At 48.7% G+C, this 22,341-nt stretch overlaps 1 protein-coding gene across 5 annotated transcripts in view; it reads left to right on the top strand.

Moving 5' to 3' along the window:
• UCKL1 (uridine-cytidine kinase 1 like 1) overlaps positions 1-18,988 on the top strand; it is a 53,393-nt gene extending 34,405 nt beyond the window's left edge. For 3 of the 5 annotated variants that reach the window (XM_084854412.1, XM_084854414.1, XM_084854416.1), the window contains exons 8-15: positions 6,712-6,731; positions 13,020-13,118; positions 13,974-14,067; positions 15,160-15,222; positions 16,721-16,843; positions 17,127-17,234; positions 17,954-18,110; positions 18,622-18,988. In XM_084854412.1, coding sequence (XP_084710538.1) covers positions 6,712-6,731; positions 13,020-13,118; positions 13,974-14,067; positions 15,160-15,222; positions 16,721-16,843; positions 17,127-17,234; positions 17,954-18,110; positions 18,622-18,698 — 741 coding nt within the window. In that variant the 3' untranslated portion in view covers positions 18,699-18,988. Of the gene's footprint in view, positions 1-4,049; positions 4,067-6,711; positions 6,732-13,019; positions 13,119-13,973; positions 14,068-15,159; positions 15,223-16,720; positions 16,844-17,126; positions 17,235-17,953; positions 18,111-18,621 lie in introns of all 5 variants that reach the window. The other 2 variants (XM_084854415.1, XM_084854413.1) reach the window with 1 other exon arrangement.
• Positions 18,989-22,341: the final 3,353 nt, after the last annotated feature.

Consider the following 22,341-nt stretch of genomic DNA (forward strand, 5'->3'; position numbering starts at 1 on the left):
ACTAAAAGAAGAAGGAAAACCTTCAGTTTGGAGGGCTTTCCCCTCTGTTTCAAGCCCCTGCAGTAGTGGAGGGGGTGAATTTTGCAGGGAGAAGATTTGGCTGGGTGGGGAGATTTAAACTTCCCCTACCCACGTGCTTGGGCCCCGATCTGGGTTGGGGCCCCGCGTGCTTACGCTAAGGTAAACGAAATGGTAAGGATCAGCTGCACGCTACGTATTGGATTCAACTTAACGTGCAGCTTAGCCCTTAGTTGCCGTAAGTCAGAAGCTGCCATGTGCTCAGTTCTAAATACTGTGCATGATAGCAGTGGTGTGAATTGGCTCCAGGTCCACCTGCCCAGGGCCGGGCCAACGCAACAGAGGGTAGGAGCACGGGAACCCCTTGGGGAGGAGTGAATTTGCACTCACTCTGCTCAGACGGTTGAGAGCGCAGGGTTATGTGTAGGGCAGGCTGGTGCAGGGGGAGACCAGCCCCTTCTTGTCACCCCATTCATTCAGGAAGCAAGGAAAGGAGCAGCAGTGGAGAAAGCTAATGAGGAAAGGGACACAACTGCCTCTTTGCCCCTCTGAGCTGCAGTGCCATATGTGAGCACAAAGCGGATTTTTTGCCGAGGGCATTGCAGGGGCTTGAGAAGGCCCGGACGGCCCCCAAACTGCTGGAAGGAGGCTAAAGCTGCCTAAAGGCACAATCCTATGAAAGTTTACACAGAAGAAAGTCATAGAATCTTAGAATAGTAGGGTTGGAAGGGGCCTGCAAGACCATCGAGTCCAACCCCCTGCTCAATGCAGGAATCCAAGTCAGAGCATCCCTGACAGGTGGCTGTCCAGCCTCGTCTTGAATGCTTCCAGTGTGGGAGAGCCCACCACCTCCCTAGGTAGTTGGTTCCATTGTCGTATTGCTCTAACAGTCAGGAAGCTCTTCCTGATGTTCAGCCGGAATCTGGCTTCCTGGAACTTGAGCCCATTATTCCGTGTCCTGCATTCTGGGACGATGGAAAAGAGATCCTGGCCTTCCTGTCTGTGACAGCCTTCCTTGAAGAGCGCTATCCTATCTCCCCTAGGTCTTCTTTTCTCAAGGCTAAACATTGAGAAGTTCTTTCAGTCTCTCTTCAAGTCCTACAACTCCTAGAAGAAAGTCCTACAACTCCTAACATTCCCCAGCCAGCCATCTGTAGGACTTTTTTTTTGTCTAAACATCCATAGGATTGTGCCCTAAGTGGTCTCCAGAACTCACAAACTAACCGCAGGGGCCCTCCGTTCCAAGTTCACATCCGGTTGTTAGTTTAGGATATTTTTTGGTGCTTATTTTTTTCCTCCTGTTTTGTTTTGTTTTTTAATCTGCTTGCTTGCCCTGCCTTTTGCTCAGCATGCTGCTCTGTAGGTCAGCTAACGGTGAAGGTGGGATGCAGCACATGATCAACTCCTGGCACACAAATCGATTTGCTTGAGTGGCTAAAAAAACTGTTGGTCGACATAAAAGGGGGCACCCAATGAATTGGGCAGAAGGGTTTTTTAGTGGTTATTTTTAACAAAGGTACTTACCAAAACCAGGAGTGGCAGTGCACCATCTTTGAAGAGGCATCCATTTGCCCTTCTCTTATTTTATTTATGTATTTATTACCTTTATATCCCCCCTTCCTTCCATTGTGGAATTCAGGGTGGCTACATGTGGTTCCCAGGGGGTCTCCCCTCCAAGCACTGACCAGGCCCAGACCTGCTTAGCTGCAGCACGGTGGCTGCCTCATGTGCCTTCATACCTTGCCCTGGGACCTTATGCTCTTATACACCGAAGGAGTAGCTCTCCTGTGCCACATCTTTGCATCCTCTTAAAACAGCCTCCCCCAACCTGGTGCCCTCCAGCTGTGTTGGACTACAACTCCCCTCGTCTCCCAGCCAGCCATGGAGATGCTGGGAATTGTAGTCCAGCACAGCTGGAGGGCACCAGGTTTCAGGGAGGCTGTTGTAAATCATAAAGGCAGCAATGCTTTTCTTCTTTGGAAATCATGTTTGTGTGCATTTCCGCAGACTGAGTTGGCTGATGAATTGCAAACAGACTGACATTCACATGGGTTTATTTGGTGACTGGTGCATCAGCTGGTCTTATGGGTGCAGGACAAGCAAAAATGAACATGGTTGGTCACTCACGCTTTACGTCATTCACCAGCCTTCCCCAACCAAGAGGCCTCCAGATGTGTTGGACTACAACTTCCATCATCCACAGCCACCAGCCATGCTGACTGGATGGTGATGGTACTTGTAGTACAATACATATGGAAGGTGCCAGGTGGGGGAAAGCTGGTGTACATCATTCGTATACCATGTATGTATGGTATACATCCCCAGTATGGGCATGAATGCTAAATTGCTGTTGACACTGCTCCTGTCCCTTTGTTTTCAGGTGTATCATATTTGCTCTCTTCCCTCCACATTTTAAAACTCTTGCAGTGCAACCTCACAAGAGAAAACAGGCTGATGGGAAGTGCAGTTCCTGGGGTAATCCCTGAATTACATTGTAACCCTCTGTGGAACTTGCATGAGGTTAGAAAGGCAAAAATACGACAGGGTTTGTCATCTGTGACAAGTGCCAACCCCACTGAACTTCAGAGAGGTGGAGAATGTTATCACATCAGTTTGATCAAAAGTTCAGAGAAATGTAGAAACCTTTTGGCCGAGAATGCCATCTCCTCTAACGTTCCACAGGAATGCCGTAGATCATAGGAAGCTTACGATGACTCTTGATCCATCAAGCTCTGTATTGTTGACACTGACCAGCAGCAGCTATCCAAGGGTTTCAGGCAGGAGTTCTTCCCAGCCCTACCTGGAGATGCTGGGGATCGAACCTGGGACTTTCTTCCTGGAAAGCAGGGGCTCTACCACTGAGCTACAGTCCTTCCCTAGCAGAAGCCATATACATGGGTTGAGCATGAATACGTGTTCAGATTAGGGATGGCCAAATCTGCCCATTTCATTTTCTCCTGCATCTGCATGTTTAAAATCTTCCAGTTCTTTCCATCCCAAATTTGAAGAAAATTGCAGATCTTGTCATTCTTACAAAAAATGAACTAAATTGAAATTCTCACGCATCTGCACCAGCCAAATTCAATAGGCACAGGTATTCCCAGCATGGACAGGACCATGTTGTACCTGACTGCCATGCTGCTATTGAAGCGGAGGAGCCTGCTAGAAATAAGAGGTGGCAACCCTGATTCAGCACCTCAATCATGGATGAATACACAGAAATTCAGATCCAGACTTTTAAGAGCAAAGCACTCCCAAAGCCCTCTGCCTGGATGGTCAAATTTGGGAATTTTGGTTTCTCCTGCATTTGTGTGTGTTTTTTTAAATCTCAAGTTCTTTCCCTCCCGAACATGAAGAAATTTGTGCATTTTGGTAAATTCTTATCAAAAGTGAACTGAAACTAAATTCTCACCTGTCCCTAATTGCAGGGGGAGGTGTAATTAATGAGCAGCCATGGGGGACTCTGATTAAGATTGGGTCGTGGGGGTGGAGGAGGAGAGTGGGCTTAACCGTTTCCTCCAGTGCTATCGTCCCAATGAAAATCACACATACACACCTCCAGAAACCCAGCAGAAAGGGCAAATAACAGCTTCAGGAAAAAAGGGTGATGTCAGTCTGGATCGGGTCCCCTGCATGGGAGAGAGCAAAAGGGAATGCCATCCAGGTTGTGTGCAATTATGTTGACACTCAAGCCAAATTCTAAACCTGATAAAAAGACACACGGGCGTGTAATGATGCGAGGGAGAGGCCCACCAGACCTGGCGGAATTTGGGAAATCGATCGGTTAGCCGTGGCTGCCTCACAACGCTGCCTCCAGCCCCGAGAGCTGCAATGAGCAAAGCCTGGAGTCCAGGTGCTTTAAAACAATAATAATACTAAGATGCTAACTGCTGCAAGTGCTACGAATTCGGGAAACATATTCCTGTTTTCTTTTGTTGTTGTTTTATTTCCCCTTTTGTCTCTTAACGCCCCGCTGGTGTTTCCACTGTTTTAATACTGGTTGCACGGTGTCCTTTGTGTTGCTGCTGCAGCGTGAACTCAGCGTCAGGTAAGGGTTTCTAACTCTCTCTTTCTGTCTTTCTCTCTCTCAGTCCTTTTTGTCTGCAAGACCCAAGGCATTTTTAACAACGGGGGCTGCTAAACCAACTCCTTGCACTTAATTTTTTTTAACAAATCAAAGCTGAAATTCTCAGAAAGCCAAATTTTCTATCCTGTTTTTGCCCTTATGTGGTGAAGTCACAGGTTTTGTCTGTCTCCCAGCAATGGGGAAATTCAAAACGGGCTGGGAGGGCAGGCAGGACGACTGGAGCTGCCCCCATGAAAATCCTTTCAACCATCCTTTTAGGCTGCAGTCTGGAAAAACCTACCATGGAGTAAGCCCTGCTGATCACAGTGGGGCTTACTTCTGAGGAAATGTGCACAGAATTGCACTGTCAAGTGCCTAGTGAGGCATTTACATGCTTCATTCATTCATGATCTTGGGCCCTTTTTATTTTATGTTTGGCTGTGCACTGAAGCTCAGGGATAGGAAAGTATTTCTGAGTCCTGTTCCCCAGGATCTGTCTGTCTGTCTGTCTATCTTAATGCCACTGACCGGGCACAGAGCTGATGAAATGGTGTCTCTAATTCCTATGCTTTAACGTCAGACCGCTCTGTGCTCAGACTGTGCCCTAATTTCTCTGCTTTAACATTGTATGTAGCTGGGCAACACACTGTCGAGCTCGACAATACAAGGGAAACACAGTTAGGGTGGCCGTGTGTCCTCTTTACAGAGGATCGTCTCTGTTTGAAAGGCTGCCCTGTCGAAGTCCAGTTTAAAGACAGACCCCTAAGAACTGTGGCCCATCCAGTTAGCACCTGAACAACAGACTGAGCAAGGCAGACAGGTCACCTGGTCACAGTCTTCCACCCTGTGGGAAGATGGACTGTATTTCTATTTAAATTATATTATTTCTAAATTTGCATCTATACGTTTAAATTAGCCATATGCAAATCGTATGCAAGGCTGTCATCTTTTGTCCTTTTTCCTGGTGATGCATGTCCGCTGTTTTGGTGATTCATAAATAGCCACCCTAAACACAGTGTTCCCAACCTCGTTTTTCTCTCATGAGGCGGGGGGGGGCATCCGCAGGGAAGCTGGCAGAGAGGGCTGGTTAGTCCTCCATTGTCCAATGATTTTCCCTTGCACATGCCCCCCCCCCGGGAGTTTTAATTCCCCCCCACCCCTGCCAGGCTTCAGAACCAGAAGTGAGCCCAGCTGGTGGAAAAGAACCAGGAGTTGTGGGGAGACACAAGATGGCAGTTCAGCGCCCCTTCCTGCTGACTGCCATGGGCTGGGCCCGTCCATTTGCCAAGTTAATGTCAAGTTATCCATTAATTTAGGGGCCTGGGATACTTCTGGTCCTGGTTGGGCCTGATGAACATCAGAGTGGGGTTTGAAAACTTTTAAACAATTGGAACTGATTGAATAATAGAGAGCACTTTTTTGCCCGCCCACCCCCCCCCCCCCCGGTATGTCTGGAGATGCCTTTTTTAAAAAGTTGAGGAAGGCGTGTTCTAGAAATAGATCCTTCCAGGTGGAACAGCTCCTCCTTTTCCTGTTCTTGATCACTTCAATGCATTTTCAAGCGACGTCTCCAGCATAATAGCCCTTGTTCAAAATGTCGAGCCGTCTCAACGCAGTCTCCGTCCCCGTTTGAAATGCCTTGGCTGGTGTTTGCTGCGTCCTTTTCTGTGTGTGTGTGTGTCTTTTCTTTTTCTTTTTGCTCCTCTTCTCTGTCTCTCTTGTCTGCTTCCTGTTTGATTTGCAAACGCAATGAAAGGAGCTGATGACATTTTGCCGTCCCTTTTTCAAGACGGTCACCTTCTTTCTTTCTGAGCTTTTTGAAGCGTTTGTTCTTGTGCAAGAAAGCTGAGAAGGAGGGGCAGCGAAATTGGTTTCCAAATGTGAGGCTTCAAAAAAAGACAGAGGAAAGGAAAGATGGAAAAAAAAAACCGCTCAAAGCTGCTTATCAGAATTTTCCACTACCGGTCAAAGACAGCAAAGTGTGGGGTGACAGGAAACCTCGAGTACCTGTGTTAGATGCTGGGGCAAAAGAGAAGAAAGGCAAAGTCCTTTTGGCCATGGCGATGAAGGATGACTTTATTTAGAATGAGTTAGATTTATTTACACACACACACAAATATCTACGGTTCTGGGCTGCTCATGCAAATGTTCACACCGTTTACATTTTAAAAAGCGTTCTCTTTGGTTATTCGATCAGCCTTCCTCCAAATGCAGTGTTCTTTTGCCTCTGCAATTGAGAGGCCCAGATTCCTGTCAAGAGGCCTCTGATTACCTTGAGGAGCTCTATGGGAGGGAGAATTCCACAAAACGCCGCTTCTCCCTTAACTGCGGCTCTGTGACGGGAAAGGTCATGGCAGAGTTTTCCCTTCTGTGCGGCTTCTCATGCCTGAAATGGCCTACAGAGCTAGCTGATATGAAAGTGTAATTGGAGGTGGCGGAACGGGTAAAGCCTCTGTACTTCACTTGTCTTTTGGGATAGTTCTCCAGAACAATTTTCCTTTGTTAATTTAAGTGCTCTCACCCCCTTTTTTTATCCCTCCCCTTCCCCCCGGTTATCTGTGTATGGGTGTTCATGTCTGTTTCCTGCCTGCCTGATTCCTGAACAACTCTGCCCGTCTGGCCCACAGAGGAAGCTGCGCTGGGATATGTGAGGAACCTATCGCAGTCCCATTTGTTTTGACTTTTGGGTTTGGTTTGAATACTAAATTGTGTGAGCTTTTGCTGAAGTCCAGGCCCGCATGTGAAGGAGTCTGTGTTGTGGTCAGCAACCCCCCCCCCCCCCCGTCCCTTTAGCACAAAGATGTACAGGTGTTTTTTTGCTCTGCGGTTCTGTGGTATGAGTATGAGATATAAGATCTTTGCTAGTAACGAATTCTGAATTGTCAGGAGATAAAGGATAGAAATCACACAGACAATGAAGGAGGAACTGCCAGCTCCCCCCTCCCTTGCCTGTTCATTTTCTCTCCTTAGCTCTCTTAGTGGCTAACGTTCTCTAGGAGTTGGGAGGGGGAGGAGCAGGGATAATTAGCCACAAAGAAGGGAGATAAAGGACTGTCATTGACTCCGACTCCTCCTCTTTGTCCCCCCCCCCCCCAGGATTGGCAGGGGCAATTCTGAACCAGTACAACTCTCAAGGGAAGTGGCTGCTTTCCCGGGGAAATGTAACATATTGCCCAGCTCCGTTTTATCTTGAAAGGTGATGCTTGATGGCCCAGCTTCAGTGGAATGAAAATTTGATGTTGGGGGGGGCGGGGCCTCCCAGCAGCATCCAGCTGATCGCCGCTGGAAACAGGATACTGGGTCAGCTGCACCTTTCGTCCATTCTTACATTTCCACTCCCTTGTGGGAGATCAGGTGGTGCCTAGTGCAAAGAGCTTGATGGTGACTGGATGCGTATCACTGGCCATAGCCGGAGGCCTTGCATTCAAAACTTGAAGAGAGGCAACGCTGAAGGGTTCTCCCAACTTGTAAACATTTCTCTCCCTTTTTGAGTGGAATGGTGGGAAACCTATGGCTCGATTAATGTTTGCCAAGGGCAACCAGGGGCCAGATAAAACCATTTGGGGATCTGGATCCAGGCCAGGAATGGGTGCCAGTTGGCCGTCTCTTCTCCAAAAAACGTACTGCACGTGCTTTCTTGAGTGGCTGTAGGATGAAAGCTTCTACTAACATATGCCAAAGTTCCAAGGCTGAGCTTTTTGGGAAGCCCATAGCAAGCAGTCGTGGTGACTGGGGGAGGAAGGGAGGCCGGTCCGCTGGAACAGGAACCGCTGTACCTTTGGGGAGTCGCATTTGGCTGTATGGCCACACTCAAATGTATCCCTGCACAGATGCCCACTGCTGTGTAGCTCAGCTGCCCCTCTCACTGGTTTCCTCCAGATGTTTTTTAACTATAGCTCCCATTGGCCCCAGTCAGCATGACCAAGAGTCATGGGTGGTGTAGTCCAAAACATCTAGAAGCCACCAGCTTGTGGACGGCTGGTGTGCTTATTAAACAAAACATGGAAACGGCTACATCATGTTACTTCAAGCCTATTTGGGAGTAATGTTCTCTGTCTGTAGCAAATGGAATAGGGAGATACGGAAAGACATAAATCTCCCTCGCCCCCGCTTTAAAAAAAAAAAAGGCGGCGTCTACATCCCACTTCGTGCATTCACAATTTCCCCCAGGCCAAGCAACCCCACTGCCACAGCCCCTTGGGTAAAGTAGCATTCAAGCTACCAGTCCCTGCTATTCCATGATGGCCAAATTATCATGCTGCACTCTTCCAAAGAATTTTGGGAAAGCCAGGAACCCCAGCAGTTAGTTTGCTGTTTCGCCATCCCACCGTGGTGGAAAGGCCCATGCGAAGTGAGAGGATTCAGATGTACGAACCGGGTATAAAAGTAACAATGGAGAAACCAGGAATCTGTCAGCTTGGTTCCTCATTTGTGTTTCGCCAACCCCAACAACCCCTGGCTAGAAAGGAGCCATGCTACAAGGCAGTAATGCTCGGGGCCGAATTACACATTATGTTAAATACGTCTTTGCACATATGTTTGTATCTGTCTTTAGATAGACAGAAACAGAGACAAACGTTCAGCTATGGGGGGGATCCCAATCTGGATCGGGGCTATGGCACGGGTAGAGGAGGCTTTAAACCATTTTCACCCTGCTGAGGTGGTCCCATGAAAAATCACACAGGCCCCCAAACAGCTATTTGCTCAAAGAAGAAAGCCCCAGTTGGGTCCAATAGCAGCTTCTCTCCTGAGACAAATTTCTTGGGAGGATTTTTATTGGGACAACAGTATATGTGGGGGTGGGAGTGAAGAAGCAGGGTGGACTGCTGCCCCCCCGCCCCCCAGCCAGGTCCTCCATGGCTGCTCTTTAAAAACTTCTGAAAAACCAAAAATGCATTTAATGTGCTGTGTAGTTTGGCCCGCAGTTGCTTTTTTGTGGTGCTCCAGAGAGGAAAGCAAAATTAATTTAGGGACCCAAACCCCCAAGGACCCCTCTGTGACCCACCACGACTGACCTGTTGACGCTTCCCCACATCTGCACAGTTGGCCCTTTAAAATACTGTGCGCAAAAGGACATGTGCCTTATTAAAAAGAGCAACAACATAGGCCTTGTGCCGACAAACAGTAGATGGGGTGGCAAACCTGTTTCTGGACTGTGCCATTTCAGATGGCCGATAGGGGCTCACACCTTCATAAAGAAGCAAATAAGTGTCTCCATATAGACAACTTGAGAAGAAAGCACCATGCCATTTCCATGATATGCTGGTTTTCTACGGGGGAAATGTTGGGGGGGGGTATTGAGGAGCATTCAGTCATGTGAGCCTCACCTGTCATCTAAAATGGTACAGTCCAGACACAGGTTTAACGCCTCATCCGTAGGTTGTGAGAATTAGGTGATAGCAGCTGTTTCTTGGAAGCTACCAACAGACTTCGTGATCGGTAGGGCTGGGATATGCGCAGAGAGAGAGAGAGGCAGCAATAGAGACCTGGTAGAACAGCCTTCACCAACCTGGGCGCTGTCCAGATGTGTTGGACTACAACTCCCATCATCCCCAGCCAGGAAGGGCACCCAGGTTTGGGAAGGCCATGATAGAAGACCTTCTGAAGGCTGGAAGTGGCTCCTTGTCAAGTATTGCAGCCGTGGGGCAGTTCCACACAAGTCCGGCTGAATCCGCTTCATTTTGATTTGCTTGTGATTTCATGTGTGTGTTTTCGTGCATGCTCTTGTCAAAACCAGACTGGCAAAGTGTACATCCTCTTAATTGGCTCTTGCTTTTGATTGTTTCCTTTTTTCACCTTCCTCTTTTGCTTGTCCTGGATTCAGCTTCGCTTGTGTGATTTTTGCAAGTGGAAAGGGTCTGTTGAGGCTCTTTGTCCATCCGAACCAACTACATGGAAAGACCTGGCACAATTGCATGTTTCTGTTTCAAACAAATAGAGGTGCCCTAACGAGAGTCTCCCTCCTCCTCCAACCTGCTAGTTGAACAGACAGCAGCCCCACAAGCCATACCAATTTGTCATCCAGATGTGACTCATCCCAAAACTTTCCAGCTCAACGTCAACGTTCCCAGACTCGAGGAGTCTGGCTGTCATTTTTCTCAAACAACTCTGCCCCCCAGCTACCACGGCAGACAGAACTCCATCCCTTGGGCTGCTGTGTTCTAGGGATGTCAGAGAATTCCGCCACGGATCTTGATGAGGCCGAATGCCAGTGCATTCGGCCCCCCGAAATCGGTGGCGGAACGAAGCCCCCCCCCGAAAGGCACGCAAAACAGAGCACTTACCTGCTGCCGTTCGCGCTACTTTGCAAATGCATTCGCTTCTTCATTATAGCCGTGATAGGCTACGTAAATAATTACGTAGCCTATCACAACTAATGCAGGGACGCCATTTGCATCCCTGCGGAGGCCGTGATAGGCTACGTAAATATTTACTTAGCCTATCACGGCAAAAAAAGGGAACATAAATGGCGGCCACCTTAGCCGCCGCCATTTGCATTCCCATTTTTTGCCGTGATAGGCTATGTAAATATTTACGTAGCCTATCACGGCAAAAGACAGGGGCGCAAATGGTGTAGTGGCCGCCATTTGCACCCCTGTCTTTTGCTGTAATAGGCTACGTAAATATTTACGTAGCCTATCACGGCAAAAAACGGGAATGCAAATGGCCGCCGCCATAGCCGCTATTTGTGTTCTTTTTTTCTTTTTTTTTGCCGTGATAGGCTACGTAAATCTATACGTAGCCTATCACGGAAAAATAGAGAGACGCAAATGGCAGCGGCAACAGCGGCCGCCGTTTGCATCCCTGTGCAGCCCAGCACCTGGATCTCCAGCTGCAGGCGGCCCTGGCCAGCAGCTCCACAGAGTCGCTGCGGAGCGGAGCCGGCCAGGGAGAATTTCAGGGGGAGGGATGGGGCGCCTCCCCCCCACTGCGAATGTCACCCTTCGAAAAGGTAAATGACTTTCGTACATCCCTACTGTGTTCTTATTTCTAAATCTTCATGACCAGGACAGGGGAGCAGATGTGGTTGGACTGCAACTCCCATCATCCCTCACTATTGCCTATGATGGCTAGGGCTGATGGGAGTTGCAGTCCAAACACATCTGGAGGGCCACATGCTTCCCATCCTGTCAATGGGCAGTTCTCAAATGACGAGCTGCAAGAAATTAACTCAATTAATTAATGGATTAATTACATTCCTATGAGCCTAAAGAACCCAAGGGAGGCTACCTGTTGCAACCCTGTGGCCCACTTCAAACACTTGAATCTTCCACATGGCCCTATTCAGGTGATCTAATTTGCCCCCATCACTGCCACCCCTGCCCTCCACAAGTGGAATGTCTATGGCAGAGAGCATGATCTACTTGCATGGCTCTGTGTGCGATTTAGACACCTGGATCCCCACTGCAGACATTCAGCCTCCAACTTGAGGGGGCGGAGCTAGCACATTCATCCCTGCTCCCCCCAATGCCATTCTGATCACCTGGGAGGATTAGAGCGCCCATCTTGCGCTTGCCTCCTTCCAAGTGGGCTGGTTAGTTGATCCCCATTTCAGGTGTGTTGGGATTGTCCCATCACGCTTCTCACAGAGAGGCAGCAGAAGTTGCCCACCAGCAAAAGAGGTGGCCATTTCTCTGGTTGCATGAGCCACAGCTGTATGTGCGTGTGCGTGTACACGCCTCCTTCCAATTGGCAGGCATAGCCAAAACAGCACTCGTCCAGACACCCAGGGAGCGGTCTCCCTCCACAGATGGGGCGCTTCTTAATTTTACGCATTACAGCTGCAATCCTAAACACACTTACCTGGATTAAGCCCCATTGAAGACAGCAGGGGTGATGTCTGAGTAAGTATGCATAGGACCGCACGATTAAAAGAAGTAAATTGGGGGGGGGGCTACGAGGAAAATGTGCCTCAACTTTTAATTCAGGGGTGGGGCGAGCAATTCCGTAGCTGTCAGAAGCTGGGAAACATTGCTGTTGAGGGTTACCGGCTGTCCTACAGGAGAAGCTCCACTATGAGCTGCCGCCAATCGCCCATCTTGCCCGGGGCGGGAGGGATTCCTTCCGAACCCTAAATGTAGGCAGTTCCCAACTGAATAAAATCCAGCCACTTGAGGTGGGTTTCACAACCTGGCGCCCTCCAGATGTTTTGGACAACCCACCATCCCTGGCTATTGGCTTTGCTGGCTGGGAATGATAGGATTTGTAGTTCAACACCTCTGGAGAGCCCCAGGTTGGGGGAGACTGGCTTGGGGCTATATGCTATACGCTAATAAAGCTCTGACAGCAGCCACATTTTTTACAACAGGAGAGCCGCGTCCAGTTCAGGCCATTTTAATGGGAGAAGCCGGAGATGTGCCTAATCCTTTCCCTGCCAGCTGTTCTTCAACTCCATGTTCAAAACCCCAACTGCTCCCCTCCTCCACAGGTTCCCAACTTGTGTATAGTAAGCAAACATGCATCTGGGGCCCCATGGGACAAAAAGCAGCTGGTGTGGGGAGGTATAATTTAAGGTGGGGAAAACTGGCTGGTTGAAAGGGTTAAGCACCTCCTGCGTCCTCCCCTAATGCTTCCTCTGCTCCAAATCTCCACCCCCATGTTGATTTTCATTACTGAAAAAAGCAACCTCCGCGGGTGGGGAGGAATAGACCTTTTGACATCCATAAGAAATGGGTCCGGTTAGCATTAGGAACAACCTGGGCATAGGAGGTTGCATTAGGAATAACCTGGGCATAGGAGTGGGGGGGAGAAGAGCTCTCCTCCCCATTGGGTCTGTCCAAGGAATGTTTTGTCCACTGCCAAAAGTCTGTGTGGTTGGTTCGGATGAGAAAAACAATGGGATCTTGGGAGTGCTTCCTCTTCGTTGGCTGTGGGAAGGGCTTGGCGTTTCACCAGCAAGCCTTTAACGTGGCTTTAATCTCCTCTTGGTCCCCAGGGCAGCTCTGGCCTCTGCCCACCAATGCCACCCCCTCCCCAAGACCCTCAGTGTGTTGAAGAACAGCCCGCAAGTCAGAGGCATGCACACCATCATCCGGTGAGTTCACTCCCTCAGTCTTCCCACAGAACTTTTCTTCCTTTCCTTCCGTTTCTCTCCAAGACTTGGATTTAGGAAAATAAGACTGAGAAAGGGGAGCATGTAGAAACCTAGCACCTCAGGACAAAGGTTGGGCTAAAATCTTAAGAGTTCTGACTGGTTCTGACTGAAACCCGGGATGGATTTGCCACCCCACTGACATTGGAGCCACCAGCCTCCACTGGGGGAAGCCAGTCTCCAGCTAAAGCCTCCGCCTTTTCCCTCTGCATCGTTCCCAACAGGGAAAGGCACAGAGCAGGCAAAGCCAGTCCCTGGCTGGAGCAGCCGCAGCAGAAGCTCCAGCTGGTGCTGCAGCTGGGGGCTGCTGACATCAGCTGACCCCGCTCACGCAGTGCACACCTCCCCGATGGGGGCGCCATGCAAAGCTGGGGGCTCCGCTGGGTCCAGGATGAGAGCCCCTTTCTCTGTTGAGAAGAGGCATGGAACGCCATCCCTCTCTCAGTATGGGGAAAGGCAGCCTGGGTGGGACGATGGCGGCTGTGAGCCTAGGGGGGAGCAATTAGGCCCCCCACCTCAAACCGGCCCCCCACCTCTATCATAAAGTATTAAAACCAGTCCACCTTAAGCCCAACTGGGGAGGGACTAGCTCAGTGGTGGAGCACATGCTTTGCATCCGGAAGGTCCCAGGCTCAGTCCCCGGTATGGGGGCTCATTTGGGAGGCATTATCTCTAGCCCTGATTATTCTTTGGGGCCATAGCACCACCCTCTCTTCTGTCAGCCACACTTCAGAGCAGGCCCTCCACAAGGACGTCCAGCCAGCTCACGGCTTCCCCCCCACCTCGCTTCCCTTTTAGGGACAAAGAGACAAGCCGGGATGAGTTTATCTTCTACTCCAAACGGCTGATGCGTCTACTGATTGAGCATGCCTTGTCCTTTCTGCCTTTCCAGGTAGGTTGTTCAAGGTATCATTCCAAGCTAAGAGGCCCACCTCTTTAGTTGGTTTTCCCGAGGATCGTTGCGAGAGGGTGGCAAATGTGTTCATTTTGTGATCCTTTATCGTCGAGGATCACTCATGTGGCTGCTATAAGTAGCATTGTCCTCGCTGTGAATAGGCCTTGTTTGCCCTTAGTAACGTCAGCAAACAGTCCTATCTAATTGGCTATATTCTGTCATGTCATCCCATCCAGTATGTAATCCGTGATTGACTAGGATAACTTGACGAGTGAAATGCAGAACAAAATGGCTGTTGGAAATTTTGCACAGCGTTGTCTGTTTTTGTGTAATTTATTCTGCTTTGGGGTGGCACATGGAGGGTGCAAAAGCCCTGACCACTGAGAATGGGTGGACATTTCCCTGTGCTTTCCATCCTGGCCTTTGCTCCCTCCCTCCAATTATATATTAGGGATATTTCTGTTGGACTTTTAAAGTCAGTATCCCTGTTGCAATTTCCCATCAGTTGGGAGCAGGTGGGATATCACACAGTCCCAATTTGGGTCGTGCGGGAGTATCCCCAAAAGGGTAGAATGTCGGTGTGAGCCAGAAGTTCTCTATGGAGAATGTCCATCTTGGTTTTTGTGCACTTGGGGGGCGGGGGGGGGCAAAAGGGAGGCCAAACCCCATCAGCAAAGTGGGGAGCAAAGTTCAAAGGGTGAAAGCATCCTTCATGGATCTTCTCATAGCAGGCGCCATTTTTCCCCTCTCCCCATATCCCATGGGGAGACCATGCCTTCACGGTGTACCCATATAAGGCTGATCATATCCAGTAAGACAGCCTCCCCAAACCTGGTGGTCTCCAGAAGTGTTGGACTACAACTCCCAACATCCCCATGCTGGGCATGCTGGGAGTTGTAGTCCAACACCTCTGGATGGCATCAGGTTGAAGAAGGCTGCTGCAAGAGCACAGTGCACCATGCTCTCGTGGTCAAGGCCTTTGGGGTTTCCCCCTTCTCTGACAGTTCGCTGCTCTACACCCCTATCCCTTTGTCTCTCTCTCGCCGCCCAAATTCCATATTAATTCAAGGATGTGTTCTTTTGTTCCAGAGCTGCACAGTACAGACTCCCCAAGGCCAGGACTATGAAGGTCAAACATACAGCGGGAAGCAAGTAAGTGCAGCCAACAGAGGATCCCTGAAGCAGAGCCAACAGGACTCTGGCATATTTGGGACAGACGTGCACATTTTTGCAAAGCAGATCCAGAATCGCTATTGCGCATCTCACCGGTCTTAGTGTGTGAAATCGCGCATTATGGTGGCCATTGAAAAACATGGACAGCAGTACTAAATTTTAACATGGATCTGTACTGTTGCTGCACACCGCATGTGCAGTGGTCTTAACTGAGCGGCCCCTTGCACTGTTAAGTTCCCACCTCATTTTTGAAGATCAGATGGTAATCTCAAACCTGCTGCCTGCTGAGGACATTCAAAATATCACATACAAATTGGAATCTCACAAAAACTGTCCCAAAAAATCAAGTTGCTGTTGGAAACAAACAAATGAAACAAAAAGGAAAGCTTTGCTTTGTCTCTCAAAAGCCAGTAGGCTGGTCGCTGGCATGCCTCTGTAGGTAAAACGTTCTGGAGATTTGGAGCCATCACCACCAAGGCTCTGTTAAGCCTTTCAAACTATATCTGGAGAAAGCTGTAAACACAGATTCTTCGGGAGATAATAAGAGAGGGAATACAATCTACTTCTAGATTTTTAGAAGTGAAAATTGGGATCTGACAAAGCCACCCCCCCACCCCGAATTTATGCACATCTTTCTATCTAGCAGTCTCTTAAGGATACATCTTTTAAATGGCTTTCTACCCCACCCCCTTTTCTGACATATATCTGCGTATTCAGCTACATCTAAAAGGAGTAAACATCAGGAGCAGGGTGTGAATGGTTGAGTGGATTGTCTTTAGTCATGCCAAATTCTGGGCTTGGACTCGATGGTCTTACAGGCCCCTTCCAACCCTACTATTCTATGATAATTCAACCTGCACACACCCAAAATGGAAAAATCAGCCCTGGTTTCTACAGAACATTCATTCATCCATTTTATTATATTTATATCCCCCCTTTCTTCCCTCATGGAACTCAAGGTGGCTACATGTGGTTCCCACGTAGTCTCCCCTCCAAGCACTGACCAGACCCAGTCCTGCTTAGCTTCAGCAAGGAGGCTGCCTCGTGTGCCTTCAGACACAATACGTAGACACAATACGCTTTAGAGCAATACGACAATGGAACCAATCCCCTAGGGAGGTGGTGGGCTCTCCCACACTGGTGGCGTTCAAGACGAGGCTGGACAGCCACCTGTCAGGGATGCTCTGACTTGGATTCCTGCACTGAGCAGGGGGTTGGACTCGATGGCCTTGCAGGCCCCTTCCAACCCTACTATACTATTCTGTTCTATTCAGACCATGCCCTGGGACCTTAGCAAAAAGGAAAGCCCAAGGGTACTGCCAAAAGGTCATAGGAGCCTCCCCCAACCTGGTGCCCTCCAGTTATTTTTTTAATACAACCCCCATAATCCCTGAGTATTGGCTTGCTGGTTAGGGATGATGGGAGATTTAGTAGTCCAACACATCTGGAGCACGCCGGATTGTGCTCTGTCTTCCAGATTACTGGCGTGTCCATTTTGAGGGCTGGGGAGACCATGGAGCCTGCACTGCGGGCCGTCTGCAAGGACGTCCGAATTGGCACCATCCTCATCCAGACCAACCGCTATACAGGCGAGCCGGAGGTAGAGTGCCCCGAGCTGGGAGGGTACAGGAAAGCCCGATATCCGATCCAACCAAATCCAGGAGAGCCAGTATGGTTTGGTGGATACTGAATGAACCCATGAATGTTGCTTGGTCCATTTTCCATCCCTGGGTTCCGTTATACTTTTGGTCCTCCATTTTCTTGGTGGAAGTGGGTTCCTTGGGGTAACTGTGCAAAAAGTGGGTGGGGCAGGTACGGAGGGGGCATTTCCCTCCCCAGTAGTCGTTCTGAACACCCTCTCTTCCTCCTGCACCCTCCTCCAGCTGCACTACTTGAGGCTCCCGAAGGACATCAGTGAAGATCACGTGATCCTGATGGACTGTACAGTCTCTACAGGAGCGGCAGCCATGATGGCTGTGAGGGTGTTGCTGGTAAGGAGAGAAAAGAGTAACGGTTTTTGACTTCAGAAAAGAGAAAGATTTCCAAGGCACAGTTCTTAGCAGCGAAGGAAAGTGGCTTAGCTTGAACGGACAAGCAGGACACCAAGTTTTCCCCCTTAAAGCAAAGATGTGCAGGGATATGAAAGGGTTTCCACTGGAAAGATAACAAAGGCATAACCCGAGGTGAGGCTAATCCACACAGAAGAAGCTGCTTTATACCAGGACAGGTTATTTGTCCGTCCTGCCCAGCATTGCTCTCCAGGGGTGTTGAACCTTTTGCTTTAAGCTAAAATATGCTGGTATTTTGGCACCACCCCTTTTGCCTTGATCCTGCCCTCCATTAGAATGAGGCCCCCAAGAGCTTCTCTGAAATTGAATTCAGCCCTCGGGCTGAAAGAGGTTTAACAGCCCCTGGTCCAATCCTTTGTGGACAGTAATATTGGCCTGCCTTATGGATTTGTTGTACGAATGACCAAGAGATTTATGTGAAGACAGAAATACAGATAGTGTAATAAATGAGTATTACAACTGACTGCCTCCTGAAACCATATGTGTTTCTGTTCTACCTGGTTTTATTGTCAATATTGTGCTTTATTATTTTTGTGCCCCTCTTTGGGATTATTTTAAAATAAAAGCTGGTTAAGAAGAAGCAGCAGCAGAAGGCAAATTCAGGACTGAACAAGGTGCTGAAATCTCCTTGTTTCTCTTAGGACCATGATGTCCCTGAGGATAAAATCTTCCTTCTGTCCCTGTTGATGGCTGAGATGGGCGTCCACTCTGTGGCTTACGCCTTCCCTCAGGTAAAGATCATTACGACAGCTGTGGACAAGAAAGTGAATGACCTCTTCCGCATCATCCCGGGCATCGGTGAGTGACCTGGTTTAGGAGTACCCACCCAGTAGTGTCTCGAGAGGGGAGCATCCTTAGTGTCCGATCCCTGGGAAGGCTGAGCTTGCTTGACCTGCGGTGCTCCCTACTGACTCAAAGTTGCTTGCAGTTTGTTTGTTTTTTCATTGACCCAGCTAAATGTTTCTTAATGTTAATTTCTGCATGTGTCCTGTGTTCTTCCGGATATGCTGTTTCCCTAGATGCAGGCAGTTTTATTTGTGGCCAAGCATTCAAACACATTACCAGTGCCACCTTACATCCTGAAGGTGATTTGATCCAGGAAAAGCTGTACCAGTTAGATGCCACTGAAGGCATAAATTAGATGCAAGAATACAAGCCTGGCAGAAGGATCTTTGCATTGTGTGTGTGTGGGGGGGGGGGAACGCTGTGGGCGTCTCCTAGAATAGGGTAGACACAGCTCAGAATACTGCCTACCTTCACATAGGTCTCTCTCATAGCTTCCTAACAGCTGCCTCCTGCCGCCCTCTAGGAAATTTTGGAGACCGTTACTTTGGCACAGATGCACCTCCTGACTGGAGTGACGAGGAAGACATCCTGGACTCTTAGAAGCTCCTCTTTGTAAAGGAACCACTGTGAAGGAAATGCGGCTTAAGCCATTCCTCAAGAAATCCCCAAACATTTGCAGAAGGGCGATCACTCCACCACATAGCTGTTTTGTTCTTACATGTCTTGCATCGGAGGCTGAAGGTGTATTTTTTAGGGAAAGGGGAGGGGGAGAAAGAATGTATCCTTGCTGTCTTTTTATGTGTTCAAGTGTTTCTGAGCCTAGAGGCCATTTATTTTAATTTAAAAGATTTAATATAACTTATTTTATTAAAAAATGATGTTTTGGCTAAGTCTCAAGTATGTGACTTGTCATGTTGATCTTGCCTAACCCAGCAATGCAGCCAGCTTCTGGTAATGTACCGCATTTTCACCAGCCGAATCTGGACAAACCCACATCTGTTGTCCTGGTCGCAGCTTTTTTTATGTTGCAAGATTGTGCCTTTTGTTAAACATGGGCGGCACAAAACTAGGACACTAACATGGATGACAGCTTCTTGACCATTTCTGCTTTAATTTGAGAAAAAGCACAAAGTTTCTAGCTATCATCATCATCAAGAAAATTTTGAAAATGCATGCCGTGCTTGTCAGAGTCTCGCAAACCCAGGTGTACTGTGGGCAAAGCATCCATTAACCAGGAAGGCTACAAAAGCTATGTCTGTGTATAATCAAGATTCAAAAGTTTTGATCTGAAGAGTTATTCTGGTGGTTGTTTTCCTAGTTGTTTTTCTGAGATCACACACGCACACCCCTCGATCCACATGGAGAAGCCTTTTGTTTTCAGTCTTCTTGCTTTATTCATGACATGCAAAGTACCCTTCCAGGAACTCCTTCGCACATTGACTTGCTTGCCATGGGATCTCTGCACATTGCAGATGCTTCTGGCACATGTTTTAGAGCAGGGGTGGGTCGACCTCAGGCTTGTTTGTGTGGGGTTTTTTGCTTGAATTGCAAAGACCTCAGTCAGGCCTATAGGCATTTAAGCAATTTGACAATATCCTGCTGAAAAAAACCAAGGTACGTAGTGCCTCAAATATGTCAAATTGTATTACATATAGAGAAAGAAACTAACCTGGAGTATATTAAAAAATGAGGGAGGTGTTTGAATTCTCAACATCTATTTGGAATGTGAAAATAAGTTTTTTGGCGGGGGGGAGGGAGGCAGCAGTACTGCCTATTCTGACTGGCTGAAGCTCTCCAGAGTCTCAGGTAGGTTTTTTCCCCATTTCCGCTGCGCTGAGTCTAGTTAAATTTGTAGCCCACCTTTCCACCGAATGGTGGTCCAGGCAGCTCACATCAGCAGTAAAATACCTCGAAAAATACAGAAGCAGAATCAGCTTGGGAACTGCATAACTAGTCAATACGCCAGAGTCTTGTTCGCTACTGGAATTAACCAGACAACAGACAAAAGCGGCTCAACCAACTAAGAATGGCTGCTAGTGGCGGCTGGTGGCTCCAATGTCAATGGGGCAGTGAATCCGCTCTGGGTTTTAGTCAGAACTTTAAAGGAGTTATCCAAGGTGTGGGGCATCCCCTCTTGGCCCACTGCGGCTCTGCCCACACCCGCTGTAGGCATGCAGACCCCAACACATTTCAACAGAGGTGAAGCAGTCCAGGTCTCTAAGGCCTCAGGCGAAGCCTCTTCGCACAGTCCTACAGCCTTAGGCCCTTTCCAATGGAGAGGCGCTGGGCTGAACCCTCTGCACAGCATGTGCTACACCCCTGAGCAAAAGTACCAAGCCTACAATGGTCTCTGGCGCAACCGTGCTGCATTGCATGGCTCCTCATCCCCTTCGCCACTTCTCATGGTTGACATTTAAGAGGAACCTGGGGGTGGCAGTCGCCCCGCCACATCGGAAAAAATGCGTGGGCGGTGTCTGAACCCACTCTCTGGCCAAAGAAGGCAAGCACACCCTGCTGCAGCCCTACCCTCCAACCAGTGACCAGAAAACCAAAAGCACTGACAGTGAGAACAAAAGTTAACCAAAAAGATAGTGATCTCGGAGACCAACAGGCATGCCTCTTCCATATATAGCTCAGAAAAAGAAAGCGTGAGTAAGAAAGAGAGAGCTTATTATCAGGTGAGCATTTTTAAGCTGCAGCGTCCAGTGTGGCAAATAACCTAGCAAGGTCCTTTGTGCAGGTGGGCATCTCTGACTTGCGAGATTTTGACGCACCTCACTCTGGGCTCACATGTATGGATCCTGATCCAGGGAAACCTTAAGCACAGCAGAAAAGTACCACGCAGCTGAGATCCTGGAGCCACCCCAAAAGATGGAAGAGCTGACAGGGTGGTGAACTGTTAGTTCAAGATAAAAGCCCTTTAACGTATTTCAATTTCTAATTGGTTTCTGTAGTTAAGATTCTGGCCTGGGCTTTTAGCAAACCAAAGGTCAGAAAAGTCATAGTTCATTTATTTGTGTACTGCATTTTCCAGAATACTTTGTGCTCAAAGTGGTATATAAAACAAATACAACGGCCATAATTACGATATATGATACAATATCCACCCAATTACACTTCTTTTAAAACATATTGAAATTTAAGTAAGCGCAAGACATACCAATAGGTCAGTAAACAATATCCAGAGCCAAGAGTTAATGGTCCGGCAACCTGCATGTCTGTATGTTCTATTTTTCTTCCTTCAAGAAGCTCAGGGTGCCATGCATGTTCAGTCCTCTCCCTCCTTCTGTCATCACAACAACCCTGCGAGGTAGCTTCTGCCAAGAGATCCAGAATAGCCCAAAGTCACCTGGTGAGCAGAGCAAGAATTTGAGCTTTAGGCCTCTCAGTCCAAGGCTGATTTTCAACCACTGCACCTCAGTAGCTTTGGGGGGGCAGGGGGAGATGAGAAGAAATTATTAGCCATTAAAGCTAGGGATGGATGTTTTCCCTCAAGATCGGGGACAGATCAAAGGAAGGACTTCTTCACACAGCGCCTAGTTAAACTATGGAATTCACTTCCACAAGAGGTAGTGATGGCCACCAATTTGGGTGGCGTTAAAAGGGGGTTGGACAAATTCCTGGAGAAGGCTATTGATGGCTACCAGTCCTGATGGCTCTATGCTACCTCCAGTATCAGAGGCAGTAGGCCTATGTACACCAGTTGCTGGGGAACATGGGTGGGACGGTGCTGCATGGGTGAGAGGGCGCTGTTGCACTCATGTCCTGCTTGCGAGTTTCTTGTGGGCATTTGGTTGGCCACTATGTGAACAGAATGCTGGACTAGATGGACCCTTGTGTCCTGCTTTGACTGTAGCAAACACTAACTGCAGTGAAGTCAGGAAACCTTCAAGCCTCCAGCTGGTAATCCAGTGGGGTTCAGGTGTCATGACTAGCCTGGGAGACGACTCATCAGATGAGGAAGAGGCCTCACCTGAACAGCTACCAGCAGAAGAAATCCAGGAGGCATCCCACCACTCTGATGGGGAACAGCCAGGCCCCTCTCATGTTTCACCAGAAAGCTCGGAGTCTGAGTAGGAGCACAGTCCTCCCGTAACTCTCCTGGAGAGCCACCGACTGAAGAGGCATGCTCAAGTGCCTCCACTCGGGCATAGTTGCAAGCCAGCTCTTCTCAGGAGGAGGGCATCTGACAGGCCTTTGATCAATTACAGCGGGGGGGGGGGGGTTGAAAAGCCGTGAATCC

This window comes from Heloderma suspectum, chromosome 4, assembly GCF_057233095.1.
Source record: "Heloderma suspectum isolate Gila_16-S chromosome 4, 16-S_ref, whole genome shotgun sequence".
NCBI classification, from domain to species: Eukaryota; Metazoa; Chordata; class Lepidosauria; order Squamata; family Helodermatidae; genus Heloderma; species Heloderma suspectum.